The sequence below is a fragment of the Euprymna scolopes genome, chromosome 22, assembly GCF_053919585.1.
Source record: "Euprymna scolopes isolate OS-2025 chromosome 22, ASM5391958v1, whole genome shotgun sequence".
Classification (NCBI taxonomy): Eukaryota; Metazoa; Mollusca; class Cephalopoda; order Sepiida; family Sepiolidae; genus Euprymna; species Euprymna scolopes.
The window spans coordinates 33,314,647-33,338,252 of NC_136503.1; the positions used below are offsets into that span (position 1 = coordinate 33,314,647).

Sequence of the window (23,606 nt, forward strand, 5' to 3'; positions counted from 1 at the left end):
CTTGTATCTTTTGTTCTCTATGTGCGTGTGTGTTCAATTTTTTTTGTTCTTTTTTTTGTTCTCATTTCTGTGATCGTGTAATTTTTTTCCGTGGTATTATTTATTTTTTTAATTATCTTGGACCCTTTTAAAACGTTGTGTTTCTTTTTCTTTTTCGCATTCTGTGATCGTCTAGTAAACGTTGTTTTTTCTTTTTCGTGGTAACGTCAGTTTCTTTTTTTTTTTACCCACCCTTGCATGAGTGGACTAGTCACGTACACCAAATTATGTATATGTTACATATAGGTCATTATTATTATTATTAGACGAATTTACCACTTGTGCGTATGTTACGTGAGTTCTTATTAGTAAAGATACGAGTCTTAGTGAGAGTTTGTCTTATTATAGAGAGGGATGTTGAAGACTCAGAGAGAGAGAGAGAGAGAGAGAGAGAGAGATTTGTTGTAAGAGACTTAGAGAGATTGTTCGTTTATAACGATTCCTATATATCAAATGTTCATTCCTTAATTGTATTTATGGAAGAAGAAGGGGAAGAAGCTCTTTGAGTGAAGGGGATAGTGTTCACTGTTCGGACATTGTGTAGACATGATGATGTTGATTTACATTATGGATATGACATGTCGAGACGTGTATGTAATGACATTTTATAACACAAATATATAATACAATTTCACTTTACCTTTTTGTAAGAATCATAAGACAAGACGAGCTTTATCACAAAACACATGATGAATTTATTTCTTCACGACCGGCCGTGGTTTCCATCATCAAGAATTCAAGGCTTCACATTTTAGTTTCAAAGTGACGTTTCGCTTCCTAGACGTACGGACTCTCTCTGAGTTTCTCACTGACTGACTTCTTTTTCTCTCAAGTTTTTCTCTATCCCTAGAACTTTCTATTTTCCGTGACGTCATACACATGTTAAAACATGTGCCTTCTTTCACGTGTTCTGGACATGCGTGTCCAAAACTTTTCCTATTTCTACAAAAGGAATTTTAACCTATACTCAGTAACCTATTTTTCCAATATGTTAAAAACATTATCTTATAAGCTGCATTCTTTCCATTTAAAATTTCATAACAAACTTGACAGTTCACATTCTTTTCTTGAAATATTTTATCTATATTCTAAACAAATTTTTGTTTTACATTCCTTTTTAATTCTCACACGTAATCTATTTGTAAACCTAAATTACGAGGTTCGAATTTCGTCCATTGCTATTTCATTTTCATTTCAACTAATCTCTCCATTTTTATACTTACATGAAAAGGGGACAGCCCTTATCATGTAACATCATAACCGTTAGTACATCTGCTGTAGATCTTGCGGAGCGGAAACCATATTGCATGTCACTAAGAAGGTTGTTTCTGCTGAGGTGGTTGAATACTTGTTCATTTAATATGGATTCCAAAAACTTATTCATGACACACAAGAGAATTATTGGTCTGTACTGAGAGGGAGGTGATTTTCATCTGAATTCTTAAATACAGGGCACACTTATGAGGTTTTCCAGGGTCTTGGAAAGCACCTCCTTAAGGCAACGCTTAAACAGTTTCGTAAGTATGGGGGCAAGATCTGGTTGGAGCTTTTTCAGCACTATAATTGGAATGCCGTCAGGGCCAGTTGCTTTACTTTATATTTGTACGTTGCATAGCGTGTTTTTTTGTTATAGGAGGAAATACTGAGAGTTGATGGAGTTCGTCGCATAGGGTAGAATTAGCTGCAAAGTTCGTGGCAAGTAGTTTGGCCTTGTCTGATGCTGACAAGATGACCTCAGATCCATTGATGATGTTCAGGATCATGTTTGCTATTTACCAGAACTGGTGGAAACCAAGCCGCTGCTCAGCTACTTTGGATTTAAGGAACTGAGCATATAGTTCTCTTGCATTTTTATTACTCTTTTACAGTGGTTGCTGGCAGTCTTGAAAGTAGCTTTAGTCTCAGTACATCTATTACGTCGGTAGGTATGGGAAAAGTGATTTCTGTGCGCGATGGCAGCAGCACATTCTGGGGAGAACCATGGCTGGCTGTTAGGTTTTTGTTCGAATTTCTTGGATGATATGAATCGGTCTATGCCTACAGTTAACCATTAGGTCACGTCTGATACTATAGAGGACACATCCTTTTTAAACATGGAATGCATAGATAGATCAGATATGAATGTACGGAAGCTATCCCAGTCAGCCATAGGGTATCGATATACAGTACGGTGGAGATGTATGTCTGAGGACTTATTACATCTCATTTTTATCTTAACTGATACAACGGGGTGGTCGGAGGATCCCAGAGGAAATAGAACGGAACATGAACATTGCTTAGAGGAAGTTGTAAGAAAAAGGTCTAGAAGGTGTGCATACTGACCGGTAGTACGGGCACACGGTGGATTCGTGAACAATCTGAGTGAGGTCATAGGCAATGGCAAAATCATGACAGAACTTCCCCTCGTCATCTCTTATTTTACTGGATTAGCCATTCCACATTATGGACATTGAAGTCACCGCAAATGTGAATGGTAGCCGAAAGATGAGCAGACAGGGTGTGATTAATTTTCTCAGATATGATCTTAAAGATAGTAACCCCACTGTTGTGGGGGCGATAGAGGGCAAATATAAATGCAGTGGTTTAAGCTAGTGCAACCCGGAAGCACATATAAGGGAAATTAGGATCTTCTCTGGAGATATCCCTACCACATGGAAAGCCATCTTTAATGTAGGCACATACTCCATGCCCATAGCGATCTTGGGGGTCAGATTTAGATGTTAAGTTATAGTATCCTTTAATTATGAACTAATTTAGGGAAGTGGTCGGCCTTATGCCAGTTTCACTTAGAAAGCATATGTCCGGTTTCTGTAATTGGGTTTCAACCTCTGGAAGGGTGGACGTAGCCCCCTGATGTTGGAGAAGGAGACATGGTAGTAGGGGTCTACGTTTGAGGATGTGGTTCTAGGTTTATTCGTGTTTTTTTCTGGAGATTTGTCATGTTGAGGTTTTGGGATTTGTAGAATAGGTCGATAGACTTGATTGGAGTAGGACAGGGGAGGGGGAAACAGGAGAGAAAAAGACAGGATTTTTTGTAGCACATGATAAGGTAAAGCCGTAACAATTACCCACTTGTATGGCATCGAGAGGCCCTACCAGAAGCTACTGCATGATCCAGAATCCATTCACCAAATGGCAATACAGCAGCCCCGGTACTTTGCATATGCTGATAGGACAGCCTCCTTAGTTGTTAATCCAAGGTTTGGGGCCTGACTATCAGGCGGATAACGTCAGCCCAGATGAAACGTTTACCTCCAGCAACCTTACTAGTGACATGACCACAAGGATAGACATAGAAACAGAAAATTCCCGACATCTCAGGCTACTGTTCACGAAGTACTATCGACCTGGAAAGCAGGTTTTTCTTCGACCTTTGTCAGAAAAATAACACATTGGAAATGAGGACTAAAGGACAAAAAAGGAGAAGCGAGAGTTACTGGAGCTGCCGATAACACATCCACAGTGCATTATCTACTCCCCATTTAAAAAAGAGTAAGGACTTATTGATATCTACTTAGTAGAAGTCCGTGTGCCCCATTCTCAGTTTAGGACAGTACTTGAAGATAGTCTCCCCCCCATATTAATGCGTGGATACTTTTTAGCTTTATCTATATCGAGCTAGAAGCATTCCAGCTTCACCCCATAATAAATATGCTATAATGGAACTTTTATTAAATTGACAAGTCTGGATTATTTTGTATTAATTTACATTTAGAGAACACGTTTACAAAACTGGTTGAGAATAATACCTTTAGGGTTACGTATTAAGTTTAGACAAGCTAAAAGTAATGTATACTGTAGAGAACAAAAAGCCGCGTGTTTCTGAGTTCAGATAATAGTCCAGGTATAATTTGGGAAATGTGACAATAAGGCTTTAGTAGAGTATTCCAATGTCTGCTGTAGCTGTTTCTTTTACTTGGAATTATAAAAATGAGTCATTTTATAAGATGTATACCAATAACATACTTAATTTTCCAGAATCTAGGAGAATTTCAAATGCCTATACAAACATTAAATATTAAGGGCACCTCGTATAAAGATAAGATTATGAAGGGTAGTTTCAAGGAGTGTGTAAGCAGTTAAGTAAATAATCTATCAAGGAGTCTTTAAATTCGTGATTTTCTGTTGTATATCATTATGTTTTTAATGTATTAAATTATAAATTATATACAAAATAATGTACAAGTCAAATTCTTTAATGATACGCACAGTTGTTGGTCTTTCTCTCCAAAAACTGTCGCTTCATTTCAATTTAAGCGCTTATATGCAGAATTATTCATACATCCTCACAGGCGAGAATTGAACTTGTTTCTGAGGATTAAAATATATCCGTAGCTTTTTTGTTATCAAAACACAACAGTCTAAGTGTTTGATATTATTGTAGTACTGTTATGTTTAAAGTTAAAGCTGTATTATGTACGCCAGAAAGATAAAGTCAAGTTAAAGTATATTTTCGATTAGATACTTAATTCATTTTGTAACGATAAAGTTAAAATATATAGTTAATTATATATAACTTAACTATATCCATTTTGTAACGATCAAATCAAAATATATCTTGTATTAAATATAACTTTACGTAATTCATGTTTAAATATATATATATATATATATATATATATATATATATATATGTATTTTTTACTGTTACTTCACTCCAAACAAGGCATATTGCAACTATATCGTAAGAAGCTACTTTCGTCGGGGCATTATGTAGTTAGTTTCAAAGCGAGATATTTATTCATATTACACTTAAATTTGTGCATTCCAGTATAGCGAGGGAAGCAGGGGCTTGGGATGAGATTCCAAAGTCTAGCAGTTAAAGGGAAGAAAATAGGTAAATAGAATGCTTTACGAGATATAGAGATCTCTGCAGTGTAAGGGTGGGATTTTGCTGCTCGTTTGGTTTGTCTGGGCTATTTACGCCGAGTGCGTACTATTGTTTTGAGCTCGTCCAAGCACTTATCATTAAAGTACTTATAAAATAAGCACATGGATGCCACATCTCAGCGATAGAGACAAATGTTGGAGTTTGGAGGATAGTACGGGACCTATTAGGTTTTCGACTCTTTATTTAACCCCATCTAGAACTTAGTAGTGGCAAAAACACCAGCCCAGATGGGACAACAATATTCCATGCATGCCTGAATAGTCGCGTTGTAGATATACAGAATACTCTCGGGTGCGAGTAACCTTTCGACACGGTGGAGGAAGACAACTTATTTGCAGCAGCTTTGGCAATTACCTCAATGTATTTGTTCTAATTGATGTTTTTGTGGATGTTACAAGAATTTTGACCCACGCATGTATTGCCCTATTCGTCCCCTCGTTCTATTCGACAAAATCTTTGAGTCCTTTATCAATTAAGCACTATTCCGCAACCTCACATACAATCAACTTTGATTAGCCTGACAGTATGGATTTAGACAAACCCGTTCTACAGCAGATATTCTAACTCTAATCTCCGAACGTACATATAAAGCAGGAGAATCTAAATCTGTAGCCCTAGACATATCTAAGGCATTTGACAGAATTTTGCACGATGATCTTCTCATAAAAACAAAATTCGATGAAATTGTTACACGTATACTTAACATAATCAAATCCTTCTTAGATAAACGAAAAATCCAGTTTGTCCTTGATGATCGTACATTAAAGCATTATATAAATCCGTGTGTTCCATTATAGTTCAAGTTCCAAACTAATAAATTCTTGTTGAGCCATCCTCTTAAGTAATCAAATTCTGTCAGTGAATCATTAGTATTGTACTCCTCGAAAAAGGAGTCATTCCTTACATCACGAAAAAAAGAGCCAGAATTAACAGACCTCAATGTGCAAGGAGTTACGTAAACAATTCATGTTGGATTCTGAACATTCACCATTTTCTGTTGTGTATCATTCTCTTTTTTTTAGAAATTTAATAAATTCTAAATTAATAGTAGGGTTATCCGCTGTTTCCCAGGATTGAATGATATTTAATAAATGTTTTACCCTCCCATATTTCAATTGTCATCGACTCGGTGGAAATTGCCCGCTTTTCAATCAAATCGATTAATTGCCTTCTCTAGTTGATGACCCACCGCGATGTATCAGGAGAATGTCTCACATGGCTCTCCCTAGTGACAGTCATATCAAAGAACATATTGTCGATTTTATATGCGGGCCCTTCTGCTTGTGCTGTAATAAATATAAAAAAAACGTACTTGCTGCGTTAAGCTGTAGAAGGTGTAACTTTAGTTAAACCGCCTGTTTCATTGTTTCATAGGATTATTTTCAATTATTAATACTCATCAAAGACATTTCCATACAAAACCTATCTACGAACACTGCCAGGCACATAGAAAACGAACTCACGCACAGACAAAGTTCTTTTTATATTATAGTAAAGATATATATATTTTTCTGTATATAATATTTTGATTGCAGAAATTCCCCTCTGAACCAAATTACCGTAAGTTTGAAACAACAGATGGCACACACAAATTTATTGTGCGTGAACTATTATCCACTACATTATGTAACATTACAACTTCAGTATAAACATATTTAGGCCTTAAAATAAAATCCTACAATTCATCTTATGAGAGAAATCATCACTACTGCCATTATGATTAGATGATTTAGTTCCTATTTTCCCTCTAATTCATAACTGCTCTCATCGTCCCCATTCTACACCGCGTAAAATTACACACAGTAGATCTGAATTGCCCCGTCACTCTTATTGACTGAATGATAAACTCATAGAAATAATGTTTCGTGGATTCAGAAAAATAATGAGCTCTCCCTACGCAAATTCCACCCTTTCTCATTGGTTGGCAGTTGTGATTCTCTTATTCTAAAATTTAAAGCTTCAACAAAAACGAACGCCCGTGTATTATAGAAAACATGGCTTCTGCAAGACAAGTGTTACACTAAATTGTTACACCAAATACACACATGACACCAACATTACGTGTAGATTGTTTACTATTTAGCCCCTGGCATATATTTAAACACAACAAACATTAAAAACTTACAGAATGGTACAGTTTGCGTTGCGATTAGTTTGTATTCTATTCTCTCCCGCACGCACGCGCTTTTTGTTTTACTACTGTCATCAACTTTGGACAAGCAAAAAATCTTCGCTGCTTTATTTTTAATGCTTTCATTTATTAAACATAATTCAATCTAATGACCACATTTTTAGGGGAGTAAGCTACGAGATTTTAAATGTCCGATTAAGTTTTTTCTTATTTTCTTTACTGAAAACACGACGAATTTCGTCCGTCACAAATTACCGACCTTCTCTCTCTCTCTTTATATATATATATATATATATATATATATATATATATATATATATATATATATATATATATATATATATATATTATGCCTGCTTGCTCGCTCGGTCTATCTTAAAAATCAATATAGGCCTTGAGATGAATAATCTTATTCCCATTCCTGTGGATGCGTTAGCTAAACGGTTTGTAGTTTTCCCCCTTCCTGCTTGCCTACTATTGATTAGTTTATTTTATTCTTTTACACCTTTATTAACCCTGGATGCTTACTGGTCTGATTTTTTTCTTTTGTCCCTCGCTGCTATTATTTTTTTCGGATGGCGGTTGCTCTATATCTTTACTACCCCACCTCTCTTCGCCCGTTCTTGTTATGGGGAGGTTGGGGGTATCCATTCCGATAGCTGCTCCAATCGTGAAGAATTACGGGGTGTCTATTCCGAAAGTTGTTCGTAACATGAGAAGGTTGAGGGTTGGGCAACAGCAATAACAACAACAACTGCAACTTAATTTGTTCGAGGAAACAGGTTTCCACCGGACAACGCCGGTTAGCGGGCACTGCTAGTTTATAAAATGAAACACAATTTAAATTGTTGAATTATATACACTGCTGTTGTTGTTGTTAATGCTTATCTTTAGTATTATTCTTATAACGGATTCAGGATGAGCTTTCATTCGGTAATAAAATAATTACCATAGATAAAAGAAATGAAAAAATTGATAATATGGATTTAAATAAGGATAATGTACTTAAGTGGTTAAAATTGAAAAATAAAATCATTATTAATAAACCTAAGATATATTAGAAAATGTAGTAAACAACTGAAAAGACTGTGAACAGGAGAAAAAGAAGATAGGCTGAGTTGAATGATTTGTGAACAATTAAAATTAGTGAAATAATGTAAGCGTGAGAGAATTCAATGCGTGAACATCCGAATTAGCTACAGATGGTGCTGTTATTTATGCAAGACAACTGCTGTCAGTTCTGTTCTATTTCGGTATCGGAAAGGTATCGATGTCACAGGGAAGGGCTGTAAATAAGAAGAATATGAAATAAGCGAAAATGAGATTAGGATAAGCCTAGAATCGAACCCTGTAGGCAAAGTTAAGAAATGGAATGTTAGAAATTAAGTCTATTGTTAATTCTTTTCAAAATCTGCATATTAAAAATGTCAGCTAAAAGAATGAACAATGCAAATTAAATTATATTGTTTAAAATAGGTTAGATAGAATTGAGGATTCTTTTGTTTGTAAAGAGTGTGTTGGACAAACGTATGTAAAGCCATGTGAAATTGGTCACGTTTGAAAAACACACTTCTGGCGTAATAGACAAAGGACATTTCTCCATATTATGGGTTCGGATGTTAGTCAGAAGAGAGAAAGTCAGAGAGAGTTGGTCAGTTGATGACTTGGAGTCAGAGCCCTTTGGAGGCGAGTGGAGAGGAATAAACGAATGTAGCCATACCATTTGAATTCCTGGCGTCAATCAACCGGTCGATCAGAGGAATAAAGAATTCATTATTATGTTTTGTAAGTGCTGTGTTGTGTCGTCATTCAGATACAATAGAAAAGGTAATGTGTTTATCATATTATAATGAACATTGTAAACCCTTCCAAGTTATGTATCCCGTCTCCTCTATCACAAGAAATGTCTCCCCTTCCCCAAGATGTGTTATAAGAACTGATATATAAATGTCTTCTCTCCCTCATCATCACTATTGTTATGTCTGTACATGAGTCCCGTTATATATGTGCCCCAATATGACCCTCCATCATCTCTCCACCATCTGAACCCCTGCTACACAACATCCCTACTAGTGAACTAGAGTAGACCATCATCTCTCCACCATCTGAACCCCTGCTACACAACATCCCTACTAGTGAACTAGAGTAGACCAGTCGGAAACAGATCAACGTAGACAACCTCACTCGTACGAATTAGACGAGGCGTTAAGGAGGAATCCTTCGAGACTAAGGATGATTTTGTTTTTATTTTTATTTTTATTCTAATCCAGAATTCCCGTTTTTTCAGTGAGAAAACAAGTAGATAGAAACACAGTACCTAACAAGATCCTGACAAAAACATATAAAGTTCTCTCCCCTATCAACTTATAAAAGCATATAAAAGAGTGTCGCGTTGTCTAAACGGAGTTTTTCGAAGTGTCAATAAACATTTAGAGTATTCTCTATAGTAATGCTATTGTAGCATATAGAAATGCATACATGCATATACATATATACAACAGATCTCTACTCGTACGTATATTAAAAACCTGTAGTTACCACACTACATAAAAACAGCCATATAAATATATATGTGCTTGTGTGTATTTATGTGTGAACATTGATTTAGTATTACACGTATGTTTCTAGTGATATACTTTAAGAATTTTGAAGGTGATAAAATTCAGGAGGTTGCAGGTCCAATCCTCAGTGTGCTTAACACGCGGAAAATAATACTGCGAGTTACTAATGTCTTCTAACTAGTTATGGCTGGCGGAACGAGAGCATGCAACCCTCTTTTTTTTTACACGGTGGACACCACTTATCAAGGCCCGGAAGGGATAAGGGTTATTGCAAGTACAGTACGTTAGTGCGGAGATTTGATGAAGTGTTTACTTAAGGGGGCGGTTCATTAGAAATTTGGAATTAGAAATTTGTTTACGTTGGACTTGAACACATCCAAGTTGTAGTCAGGTGGAAAGCAGGCAGAAGGAACAGAGTTCCACAGGCGTGCAGTTCTAAGAAAGAAGCTTTGTTCATGGAATCCACGTTTTGATTTAGGCACAGATAAAGAGTGGGGGGAATTTTTCACGGTGGATTAAGCTAGACGGGTGTTTTTCGTGAAAGATTGGCGAGGGGGGACCAGATATTGGAGTTCAGACGAGCATTTGCCATGGAAATAACGATAAAACAAGGATAGGTTCGCAACGTCTCTTCTGTGGTTGCAGGGTAGAGAAAAGGGCATCCCCCACTAAGCCACGAAGTCTATTTTGTACTCACTGGATAGGCTGTTTTAGCAGCTCCTGTCCAGATATGGCAGCAGTATTCCATCCGTGGACGTACTTGGCTGAATTAAATAAAGAATTATGTTCATAATTTCGTGCAGATTCCCAATTAGGCTATATAAGGGTGTTAATTTTGGTTAAAATCAAACTACTTTTACATTGATCGGATTATTTTATTATCATAGTTTTACATATCGGAGCGTTCCGATAAAAATATCAATAGGAATACTCAGACACAGACACATAAAGTACATTTTTGACAATCACGCTGTTGTAGGGTGTATTCCAATTCCTGCTGTACCTGTTCATTTAAGCCTGAAATCATAAAAATTGGTCAGTCATCTCATAAGATGTTTAGCAATAACATATTGAATTTTCAAGAGTCCATGACAATTTTAAATGCCTGTACAAAAGAGTCTGGAAACTTATTGAAGGCATCTCGTAAGAACACTCTCAGATACATAAAGTATATTTGTGTAAAACTTCAAAATATCTGCCAGCCTTTTTGTAATCTATCAGAAACGAACTTACACATAAAGATACATAAGCAGACAACGCGCCTTTTCTATATAAGTAGATATATTTTTATGTAAATTGACTTTTGATTTTTGACATAACTAAGTTGTATCTAATTTATAGTGAGATTTTTGCGCATTTACTGCGTTTCTATTTTGTCCGCAATTTTTCGCATCTAATTCATCAACAATTACACGTTTCTAACTAACAATATATATATAGTTGTTATTTTATTACTGAGCATTACTAAGACATTACTAAAACTTTGTAACGGTAATCTTGTACTCCACATGTCAACCCCCATTCATAAATGCCGGTCGTATGTTTGCAAGACACTGTATAAGCATCGTCATGTCATAAGCCAATAGGAAAAAATATAAGAGACATTTAAAGAATGAAGAAGAAGAAGACAGAAAAAAATAAGAATAAGAAGTAGAAGAAGAAAGAAAGGAAGGAAGAAGAGGATGGTAAGAATAAGAAGGCGACGATTATAAAGAGAAAAGGATAATAAGAAGAAAATTGTAGAATACGAAGGAGATAAGAAGAAGAAAAGGAAGAAAGAGGGGGTAGGATGAGGAGGCGAAGTATAATAACGAGGATAAAAAAGAAGAGAGCTAGAGAGAAGATAAAGGATAAGAAGAAGAATGCGAAGAAGAAGAATGCGAAGAAGAAGAATGCGAAGAAGAAGAAGAATGCGAAGAAGAAAATTAAAAAGGAAATGAAGAAGAAGAAAGTAAGAAAAGAAAGAAAGAAAAACAGAGACAAGACTTGATCTACTAAGCTATTTACTTTTCCGCAAAACCTCACCCATTTGTTTATAATGCCTTTCTTGCAAGGAACGAAGGCGTACACTCCTAAATTGTGTGGATCGTGACACGAGAAGATAATGCTATCATAACATTTCTTTCTTTGCTTTTGATAGGTTCTGGTTCTTCAAGTCCCTCTGTTTACGTGGCTGAATGTTCCCCAAAGCACTTGCGCGGGTTGTTGGTTGGAATAGGCATAGCATTATTCTCGGGTGGAATAATAACCGCCGATATCATCTCATTCGCCTTCAGCAACGACACAACCAATGGATGGAGGTAAGGATTTTTCGGTTGTTCACGACGCTTTTCGATTCGCATAAAAACCTGCGCTAACATATTGAGATAATATAACTGAAAGACTCCCGAGCAACGCTAGATATAGACAGCTCGGTCTAATAATTTGTAATCTTAAAAGATAAAGTAAAATCTAAGTTCTCTCGTATTTTTTCCTCTTGTTCATCCCAAACAAGGCATATTGCCACTTGGACATAAAAGGTTACAGTTTGGAACCATGTTGTAATTTTGCACTTTTTTGAATTGTCGTTCTTATTTCCTGCATAGATTTAACCGAGAAATAAAAATTCGAAAAATTGAAGAATTACAAAAAAAAAGTTCATTAATCAAGAACACTCCGTACTATTCAAAGATAATGGTCTGAATGAAAACATCCTACCTAAATACACAATATATATATATAATAAAAAATTATTTTGAACCATTTGGAATTTGCCCATTGGATTGAAATTTTAAATTCGACCGTTTTGGATTTTACATTTTTGGATTTTTACCCTTCACCGAACTGTCCATTCATGTGAAATCTTTTTATTATTTTTCTTTTGCCTCCTGTTCCCCTTACCTTACCCTTTTTTTAACCAAGTAAGATCTGTGACTTACTTGTAGTTTCATTAAATACTTTTATATGCAAAATCCGATCCTACATTTTGCCAATTCCTGCCCTCTGATGAGAAGGAGAGTATTTCTTCGAAACTCCGCGGATTAAGGACTATCCACTTATCTTGTGTTTCCTTTTTTTAAATTAAATATGCTTTAGACTCTTTTTCAAGATGTCTTTTAACATGTTTTATTAATCATTTGTTCATATATATATATATATATATATATATATATCTTGGTAGTTGGTATTACTTCGAAGAGAACCAGTTGTTACAGGACTGCAAGGAACAGACCAACCGAGCGAGAGAACTATTCGTCATTACGAAGAAGGCATGTACTTTGTCTTGGCCAAGAGGACAAAGATATCTGTTCGTGTTTGTAGATGATTATCCCGCATACTTTTATTTGTTACGATGTGAACCGTATGTATATGTGATACACCCACTCACGCAACTACTCTATGGGCATTATAAATACTAGACAATCACAGATATGCAATTGTAAATATATGTTCATACACATTATATAGACTATTAAAAGCACTAGAGACAATCATAGCGCACAAAAATAGATACGAACACCGTTATATACACAACAGTGTAAAATATAGACACATTTAATGCTTTATAACATCTATTGTATATTTATTTATACAGGCATTATTGGTTACAAATGTGCATACATGTTTCTGCTGCAGCTTCCTTTAGAAAAGCGGCGTCTTCAAGTAAAATCTACTTAGAAAACACAATTTTAAATAGCTATTTCCTTTAAACAAAGTGTTTCATTCAAATAAATCATAATTAAGAAAAAAATACAAAATGGATAGTTCGTATTATTTGGCTTATTCGGACTAGTGTTCTTATTTTGAGTTTTATTTGAACAAAGTTTCAGTCTATATAACCTTCGACCTTTTTCAGGTGCATAGGCCGCCGTCTGTGTTTTCGTATTTGGGTTCTAGTTAAAAATAAAAAAATAAAAATAAAAATACTAAGCAAAACAGTAGGAGATATTATTTCTAAAAGTAGTTCTAATAAAATATGCCTTAAAATTTAATTAGATCCTATAGCCAGTCGTATGTTCTTCAAACGTAATTTACGAAACTAAGAACTACTGATAAAATCAAAACTTATTAAAATGTTTTACTTTCGTAAATAGCTATTAATTCGATGATATATTTGTAAATTATATAAATATTGTTATATATTTATTGTGTTCGTAAATAGTTTAAGATGAAAAGAAAAGCGGTACCCATTAATTGAAAGCTTATTTTACATGATTAACCCCCGCTGAATCAAGACGACGCCTCGAGGAAGATACTTCAGGTAAAAATGTATAAGAGTTATCCCCCTTGACTAGTTAAAAATGTAGTAATTTATAATTCTCTAAAATATGATAAAAAAAGACTTAAAAATAGGATTTAGAATTTACAACGTCTAATATATGATGTTTGTAATGTTATTATTATATTAAATTAACTTAATTACAATTATATGTATATTATGTGTTATTTATAATTAATGGTTTTATGTAAAATTGTATACTTATTATTTATCAAGAAAGCAATGGTCAGCCTATGCAAATGACAGCTAACTTTTTCTGAGGAGTCAGTGCTCAATAAAGGTTTCAAATTCGTCACAATCATCAAGTGGATAAGTACATTCCCTACTTAGATATGATAGCTTCAATAGAAGATGTAGCCTTGAATGTGCCCGTAGCACAAAATGAGCTCCGGCGAGAAGTAAGGCGGACACTGGAAAACCCAACTGTCTCAAAACTCAACCTCTCAAAGAAAGAAGTATTGATTATCAAGTTACTACGCAGTGATTATAACATCATATTGCTACCAGCAGACAAGGGCAATGCTACAGTATTAATAGAGCGGAATATTCCAATAAATTTACAGATCTAATAATAGGATCTCATGTCTACTGTAAAGTAAAGAATAATCTTTATTTGAAAACTGAAATAAATGATCACAGATCTTCAGTAAGATCAAGGACCTACTACCACCTACAAAATACAGAGAGCTAGTTCAGCAGTACAGCAAAATACCGCGCCTGAAAGAAATAATAATAATAATTATTATTATTATTATTATTATTATTATTATTATTATTATTATTATTATTATTATTATTATTATTATTCATCGTAGTATAATATTTGGTGGGAAATATATGTTGATGCGTTGTAGATATTTATTTTCTGGTTTTGCCTTAGCATCAGACTGAAGAGGAGTAAAAAAAATTATCTTTGAATATTTGTGTTCATATATTTTATGTCCACGTTCTTGCATCCACTATTCTTTAGTGTTATCTTATAAATATGCCTGCATTTATTAAATCTTTCTCGTCATAGGAGTCGTTGTGACTTCTGCTTTCTATAGATTTAGGCATGGATTATTTATTTTTTACTATTATATGGATAGTGAGTGATTTTACTGTTAGTACACATATATAGGTATAAGTTTTGATTGCTTATATGTTTTTTTATTTTAAATTAAATGTGACGTCTACGAAGTAAAATTTTCAAGTTACTTTGTATTCTAACCTTAAAATAAATGTTTATTTGTTTAAAAATTGTTCAGACTGTTATTAAATCATCGTCCCAGTCTAATTGCTCACTGTTATGTTGTGTTATATATATATATATATATACATATATATATATATATATATGTGTGTGTGTGTATGTGTGTGTGTGTGTATAAATATGTATGATTCAAAAATCAATAGGAAAAATATATAAATGTGTATAAATTTTTCTGTATTTATTTCCAATGTTTTGACGTATAGAAATACAAAAAATCTTTTGAAAAAAAAAACAAGAATATTTCTTTCCAAAGCACATAATTTCGACCGATCCTTCGATATTCCTCAGTATGAATGCTTAGACGTATCCATGGGAGCGTTGGATGCAGCCTAAGCCCCGAACCTGGACTGGATATATATATATATATATATATATATATATATATATATATATATATATATATATATAATATTTATTTAAATATACTATATATACATATTTCAAAGGCGTACAAATAGTTTAAATGCGTTGATTCAACCATAAGAGGTTGGAAAGAGTCAGCGCAAAAAGAGTTTCTCAAAGTCGCTGATGAATTTGGCTGACTTAAGGTGGCATCCAACGTTCCCATGAATACGTCTTAAAATCATTTTGTCTATTGTTCATCGAATACTCACCGTTGCTGATATTGGGTATCACTCTCTGAAATGTTCGTAGACATCATGGCTAATCAAATTGCTTTTACAAAAAACTCTTTTGTGATTGATAGATAATGTCAAACTGAATGATTATTTCACTAATTTCCAGTATCACCATGATTTCCTTACTTTTACTGTTAATAATCTCAGTGAAGTTAAATTTGACTAACATTTTAAGCAGTAAATTTTCAGGGGAATGTTTATTAATAAAAATGTCTTACCTCCTTGGGGGATATACCGAGCAAAAATGTACATAGAGAAAAACTCGAGATGGAATTCTACAACCGTGACTCTAACTGTTACCCTAACTCTGACCTTGTACTATTTGTTTCCTGAACTATGATGTACATGATTAAAAATATTTATTGTCATTTTTAGTTAGTTTAAAAGGCAATGATACTATGATTGTGATCAAACTGGAAATATTATGAAGTTTAATAGTAAAACTGCCACTGAGAATGTTCGCATTTCATAAACTCACCTTGATTATTCTCCATAGTGCTTGTAAAATGTTTGTTTATAACAACAAACGAAATTCTTCATTCACTAAGACAGATGGTGGCATACGGAATGTAAGCAATGAACAGTTAAAATCTGGAGGTATCTAGCAAGATACTGAGCTAATACGTAAAAGGCGTTTTGGAATAAATTCTTACTTCATTAATTCCGTTATATTCATTTATTTACGACTGAACCAATTAGTTCAGCCAGATCATAAATGGTTAAAAAAGGGACATAAACTTTCATTCAATTATGAAAGGTTTAGTAGAGATATCTAATTGCCTTTGCATTACGGGAAATTATTTTTGAAGAATAAAATATCAGAAATAGACTGAGGGATGATTAGATAAGCTAAAGTATGTTAATACTACACCGTAAACGTCGGAAATACACATGGCCACTGCACTACAGTCACGTAACTTGCTGAAGTCACGGAATAATGTTAAAAGATATGATCGGAAATCACTCCACTGTGTCAAATTGCAAAATAAAATTACGGAAATTTTCCAAAAGTGGATGTATTTTCTTTTCCTTAATACAAAAAAGAATATTCCATTTGAACACGTGCATTTAAAAGAAATAATTTATGGCGGGGAAATACAGTTAAGTAAGACATGCTTTAATTTTTTAATAGTTTATTTATTATCATAATTTTAAACTTAAGAAAGCTAAAACGATATACGCTTTTGTCTTTGAAAACACATATATATATATATATATATATATATATATGATTTAATTTCAGACAAATCTTTAAATTGTTTTCATTATTGTAGTGATTTACCTTTTCTTTTAACGGTAGTAACTGTTGACGCTGCACAGCAATATGTTCGATGTGAACAAAAGTAAAACGTTTTTTTTCGTGCGTCTCTGGTGTATAAAAGATATTTTAATTTATAATGTATGCTTATAAACAACTACTTGATCTTTTATGTAATCTATATAAGTTGTTTTATTATAATAGATTTATATTTAATTACTGTGACGTCACCGTCTTGAGGGAGCGAGGTTGCTCCCCATTGGAGAGGTTGAGACCCCCCTAAACCATGAGGAAGGTCGGGTAAATATGCTGAGATTGTCTGTTGAACGTTAATTGAATCCCGGACAGCGGCAGGTGACCTATAAAAAGTAACTTGAGTAAAACAGACAAATGTTATTGTTTAAAAAATCCAATAACAGGAAATGTCAGAATAATGTGGAGATGAAACCAGACCTATGCTGGCCTGAAGAACACCTGTCCAGAAAAATTTTGAATGATAGGTTTTGACCCCTTGAGGTCGTGTGACAGGATTTCATTTTTTGTCTCAGATTTTCAGAACTGTGGACGGTTTGTTGAATTGCACACACCTAATTGGCTGGGGCCCCCTCTTGACGTGTTGAATTTTGTTTGGTTCAGCAAATCGCCAAACCCTTACTTGTGACCTTATTATAAAGGCACATACTCGGGTCGGAAGAGACAGATTGAAGCAAATTTTCGAGAAATAAACCCGCTCCCAGAAACCCGAGACTCCCTCTCTTTATTGTGTCCGCCATCCAGTGGACGAAGAATAAGATTTTGTGAGGCTTAAAATGTTCTGATTAGCTGAAGATGTACATATGTAAAAAAAAGTCTGTAATTTTTGTGAATTTAACTTTTCGTAGCTAGAAACCCTGAGCGTCTGTCTTCTTTCCCGGCTTGCATGCAAATCTTTGCTCTTGCTTTTCAGCAGAAATCAACACAGAGAATCTTCTTAAGCCCTCTCGGAAGAAAAGGACGATCACGAGCCACAGTTTTCCGATGAGGTTAGAAGTCAGTTGCTGACTTAAGCACGGGAGGCTGGCCATTACATTTTAATTAAAACATTAAGAAAAAAAAACAAATCTCGTGGACGTACACCTGAAAAACATGTGTAAATAAAAGCTATGCCGGTAAAATGAAATAACCGTTTTTATAAACAAGTGTTAGGTATGAATATATATATATATATATATATATATATATATATATATATATATATTAGCATTTGGACGATGTCAAAACATCGGTAATTCATTACCTACTCAGCATCATCAGTATAGCGTAATGGTGAGAACCCTTGACTTGTCATTTGGGCGGTCGAGTTTCAATCCTGGCTTGAGGCAGTTACCCGTCTAGCCGCACTGATGAGCTGCGAAACAGTACTGTATGTGGATTACTATAGATGGCTTGCTTTATTATTTCTGCACTAACTCAGAGACAATTCTGTTCTGAACTAATGAAGTGTATGTAATATATATATATATAAACCGCGTGTCTAATATATATATATATATATATATATATATATATATATATATATATATATATATATACTAGCTGTACCCTGCCACGCATTGCTGTGGCGCAATGGAAAAAGTTCCAAAATGAGAAAAAGCATGTTTCTTATAGGTTTAATTTTTCATTTTGCATGGGTACACAGTTTTTGTTGTTCCATTTTCTTAGCTGATATAGAGATTTTCCGGTTTGGTGACTCTTGAATACGTAATATAAATTGTCCATGTGAAAAAACAGTCAGTGTGTAACTGTAAGGCTCACAATGGTAAAGATTGTTCCCTGTGCTTTGTTGATGGTTATTGCAAATGACAATAAAAATGGAAAGTTCAATTTGCTAAAGTGTAATGATGTATCCGGTGGAATCATAGGAATGCATGGAATGAAGATATATTCATCTGTGAAAGGTCCTGTTAAGATTGTTTTTTTCTATGATATTGTTTGTTAATTTTTTTTTTACTGCAAGCTATGTGCCATTACAAAGCTTGGATTGGTTTATATTTCACAACATGATAATTAGTACACCAAATTTCAGTTGCAATACATGCGGTGGCATCCCTGGCAAATATAGCTGTTGGATAATTAACCACTTTATCTGCTTTCACAACAGTGTCAATGGATTTGTATTTGACTACCTCATTTGGAATTTTACATTGGATAATAGTGTTAAGTTCATGGGCATCTTTGTATTGACCTGCAAGAATAGCTCATTCACTCAGTCAAATGGAATTCTTATAATTTGAATATCTGCAAAAACCTTTTAAACTAACTATTCTTTGGATGAAATAAAATTGCAGAAATTACAGAAGTTAAAATTCAAAGAATTTTGCCCTTAACTCTGATCAGTTGGCACTTTTTCGTACCCAATTTCCCACAAGTGATGCAAAAGTTTTTGTGCGGATCGAACAGTCGGCAACTGGACATGCATATTTTGAGTTAAGTTTAATGTCTTCACATGGAACAAAAAAGTAGAGTATTTGAGGCAAGCATTTATTTCATCTGTTGGTGTTGATTGAAGAATAACAGGTAACATTTTTCTGAAATCTCCTGCAAGCAATATTACTGCATTCCCAAATGGTCTGACATTGCCACGCAAATCTTGCAAGGATCGACCAAGAGCCTCAAGTGATTTTTGCGTACCATTGTGCATTCATCCTAAACAATAAGTTTGCTTTTCAGCAATATTTTTTCCCATATTGGATATTTTGGAGATGTCGAGCATGAGATTTTTGAAAAATTGAATGTTTTAAAGTAGAATAAATAATTCTTCTACTTGGCAGCAACGTCGCAGGTATTCCTCATGCAGCAAGGGCTAAGGCTATGTCATTTTGTTACCAAATGGCTGCCAAAATCAATTTAATTAGAAAGGTTTTACCAGTTACTTCTGGTGCTGTTCAAGTTAGCAGTAATTTCCAAATAACTTCTATTCTCACAGTCAGTAAATTAGGTGACTAAAATAGGATTTATCCATGTTTTGACAATGCCTTATTCACTGTAATTAATTTAGGAGACTAAAATAGGATGAGGGATTAGAGATGGACAGATAAAGAGGAAGATATATAGATAGGAAAGAGACAGTGAGAGGAAAATAGAGAAAGAGAAGGAGATAGAGAGTTAAAGGGATTGATAGATAAACAGAGAGAGGGGGAGAGTTAGAAACAGAGAGTTATGAAACAGAAGAAAGGAGAGAGATAGAGGGAGTTAGAGAGAGAAAGGGGCTCAAAGAGAGATGGAGAGGGTGATATAGAGAGACAGATAGATTGAGAGAGGGAAAGGGAGAGATGGATAGAGATATTAAGAGAGGAAGAGAGAGGGGGAGATAAACAGGTGAACTATACTTCACCGTTTGTTTCCTCGTTCAGTAGAGAAGAAATATTTCGAGACTGAGGCAATTTTAATGTTTTGTTATTATCCAGAGTACCCCCTTTTGGGGGGGGCTAGATTTTCTTCACATTAGAAACCGACCGGCTTATCTGTACTTCCACTTAACAAATTAATAAAAGAAAAACATATTGTAAAATTTTAATTTAACATGAAAATACTATTTTAAAAAATAGCACGGTAACATAAGTGCATAAGTGCCACTTTAGGTACTCCTTGGGCGTTGAGTTTCATGGCGACCAGCATAATTATTTAATGGTCGCTCCCTTAGCCCCCCCCAGTCAAGGCTAATGCATGCGCACGTAACATTTTTTTATTTACTGACGTTGGCTTAGTAACTAAACGATTTATTGATAATTTCGTAACCCTTAAACGCATGCCGGAAGATTTAAATTGGTTCATTATTGTTGTAATGAAAAAAAATGTTTCATTCAACACAAAACCAAAAACACATACTAATGATAAATGATTTATTATTCTATTCATTGAAATTTACTAATTTTTAAATAAAAAAGTAAAAAAAGTTCATAAAAAAATAGTTGCTTATGTGCGCATAAAAAACTTGTTTGTTTTTTTTTTTTTTTTTTTTTATAGATTAGGTCCACCTTGGAATCACCCCTCCCCAACCTCCTCATCTTAAGAACAGCTTCCGGAATAAACACCACTTTTGGAGGGGGGGGGGTTATTTGCAAAATTTAACTGATATTTGTTGTCAGCATACCCACCCGAAAATACTATTAAAAAAAGGAGGGGTTCAATGCCCGTGGCAGAGAAGTAGATTTATTTATCAATAAAAGTTGCGGAGAAGTAAATTTTGCGTACCATTGTGCATTCATCCTAAACAATAAGTTTGCATTTCTGCAATATTTTTCCCATATTGGATGTTTTGAAGTTGTCGAACATGAGATTTTTGAAAAATTGAATGTTTTAAAGTAGAATAAATAATTCAGTTCAGTGCCCGTGGCAGAGAAGTAGATTTATTTATCAATAAAAGCTGCGGAGAAGTAAATTTATTTATCAATAAAAGTCGTCATTTAAAAAAGAAAATTGTGGAGCTGGACCTAAATGTAAATATTTACCCAAAAAATTATCCCGAAGTTTATTGCAAAAACGTTTTGTTTTCGCACCATTCAACAATTTGTTCATCCGCGCATGTAAATTAAAAAATATTTGTAAAAGTGAGAAGCTATCAGAAGTTATCAGTAAATTATTTAGTTTTTTTTTAATTTATTTATTTATTTTTTTACATTAGGTCCACCTCCACAAATGTTAAGAACGACTCAACCTCTCCATGTTAACAACGGATTTCGGAATAAAAACCATTGGGGGGGATATTTAAAAAAAATTCGATAAAGGTCGTCATTTAAAAATAAATTTAAAATCAAATGTTTGTAAAAGTGAGAAATTATTAATTTAACTAGCGGGGGTACCCGGCGTTGCCCGAGTGTTTGTTTCCGGGACGGGGGGGAGAGTTTTAAAAAATGTTATGGTAGGTAAGTAGGAAGGATCAAACCCGGAGTCATGAGTAAAAGTAGGAAAATAAAGTGTGAAAAAAAACAAAAACATCTGCAACGTTAACAGTTCAGCCACCAAGAAAAGTCCATTCCAGTTGTTTAGGAAAAAAAAAATTTAGGAAAAAAAAAAACGACTACGGTAGGTCGGCGCGAACGTGAAAATATAATGTGAATTGTCCAGCACGCTAAGCACTACGCCACAGAGCACTGCAGCTTAGTTTAGTGATTTTAAATAACTTCACATGAAAGAACTACGAAGCCAAACCGGTGTTCTCTTCTCAATTGTTCCTTGTGAACGATCCCCAAACGGTGTTAAGTGGTGGCAGGGGAGGAGGAATTTATTAGAGAGAAAATATTTTACCACTTCCATTGATCTTAACCGATTTTGGCCGTGACTTCTCAGCAGAAAAAGTATAGAAATCTAAGATTATCGAGGAATTTGAGAAATAATAAGCCTATAACACACCTCAGATATTGTTCTGCCGTTTGTGCATATTATTTTTGCATGAAATATCTTGATTTTTAATCCTATTAATGTCAAAATCAGACGGGAAAAAATGAGTTCATTTTATTTATATAGAGAAGATAATTATTAATAAATGTTTAGTAACATTTTCAGTGCTAATGCAGAGAGTGATCCGCGCTATTTTTTAAATCGTGTTTTTTTTTTATTCCAACCAATCTTATATCGAAAAACCAAAAAAAACTCAAAAAGCAAGCGACAAACTTTTTTTTTTGGGGGGGGGGCTTATATAATAAAGAAAAAATGTGTAAATTAAAAAAATTGGAAGATAAACAAATGAATTATGTTTTTTTTTGTTTTTTTTACTTACTAAACAGAAAATGAAATCTTTCGTCAATTCGTGGCTGTGAAATGAATCGAACCGGAAGTTCAGTTTTATCAACAAAACAGATTCGCACCACGGTTAAAAAAATATATTTATTTTATTTAATATTTTAATAATTCGCGAGGTAAATTTATTTTAATAACATAAAAACATGCCTCGACTCTAAAGATGGGTTGTTTGAAAATTTCAAATAAATTGGTAACGTAGAAATATGGTTTTATTCGTTTGGAACGAACCAAATTTTTATATATATATATATATATATATATATATATATATATATATAAGCTCCATACTTTTATCGCGTTTCATTCCATCGAATAAATTGCTCAGAAAGCTAGTAAAAAAGTAAACGTTTGCGTGATTCACTTGTATGCAAGTATGTATTCTGACACTATTGCATGTATACACACAAATACTTATATATTTGCAAAATATTATGGCGTATTCTGAAAATTTTAACGGTATTTTATGTGAAAAAAAATTACGTCTCCTTTACTAGTAAAAAGCATAAATATGCTTTATTAGTTTGTTGTAACACAAACGTCGTGAATTGAAGATTGAGAGAAATAATAAAAAATGAAATGTATTTTTATTATATTTATGAAAATAATTTATAAAATTTGAGGAAATATCGATTCTATAAAAAATATAAGAAAGATGGCCATAAATGTAGTCATATTTTTATTATATTTATGAAAATAATTTATAATTTGCTAGCACTTCAGGTCATAACGTCATTTGTCCTAAATCTATATTTATGAAAACCACGATAAACCCATCCTGTATTCTTTGCTTGAGTGAA

At 34.0% G+C, this 23,606-nt stretch overlaps 1 protein-coding gene across 1 annotated transcript in view; it reads left to right on the plus strand.

Moving 5' to 3' along the window:
* Positions 1-23,606, plus strand: part of LOC145243780 (proton myo-inositol cotransporter-like) — an 87,459-nt gene that overhangs the window by 16,463 nt on the left and 47,390 nt on the right. Inside the window, exon 3 of the mRNA XM_080106821.1 lies at positions 11,763-11,922. Coding sequence (XP_079962947.1) covers positions 11,763-11,922 — 160 coding nt within the window. The remainder of the gene's footprint in view (positions 1-11,762; positions 11,923-23,606) is intronic.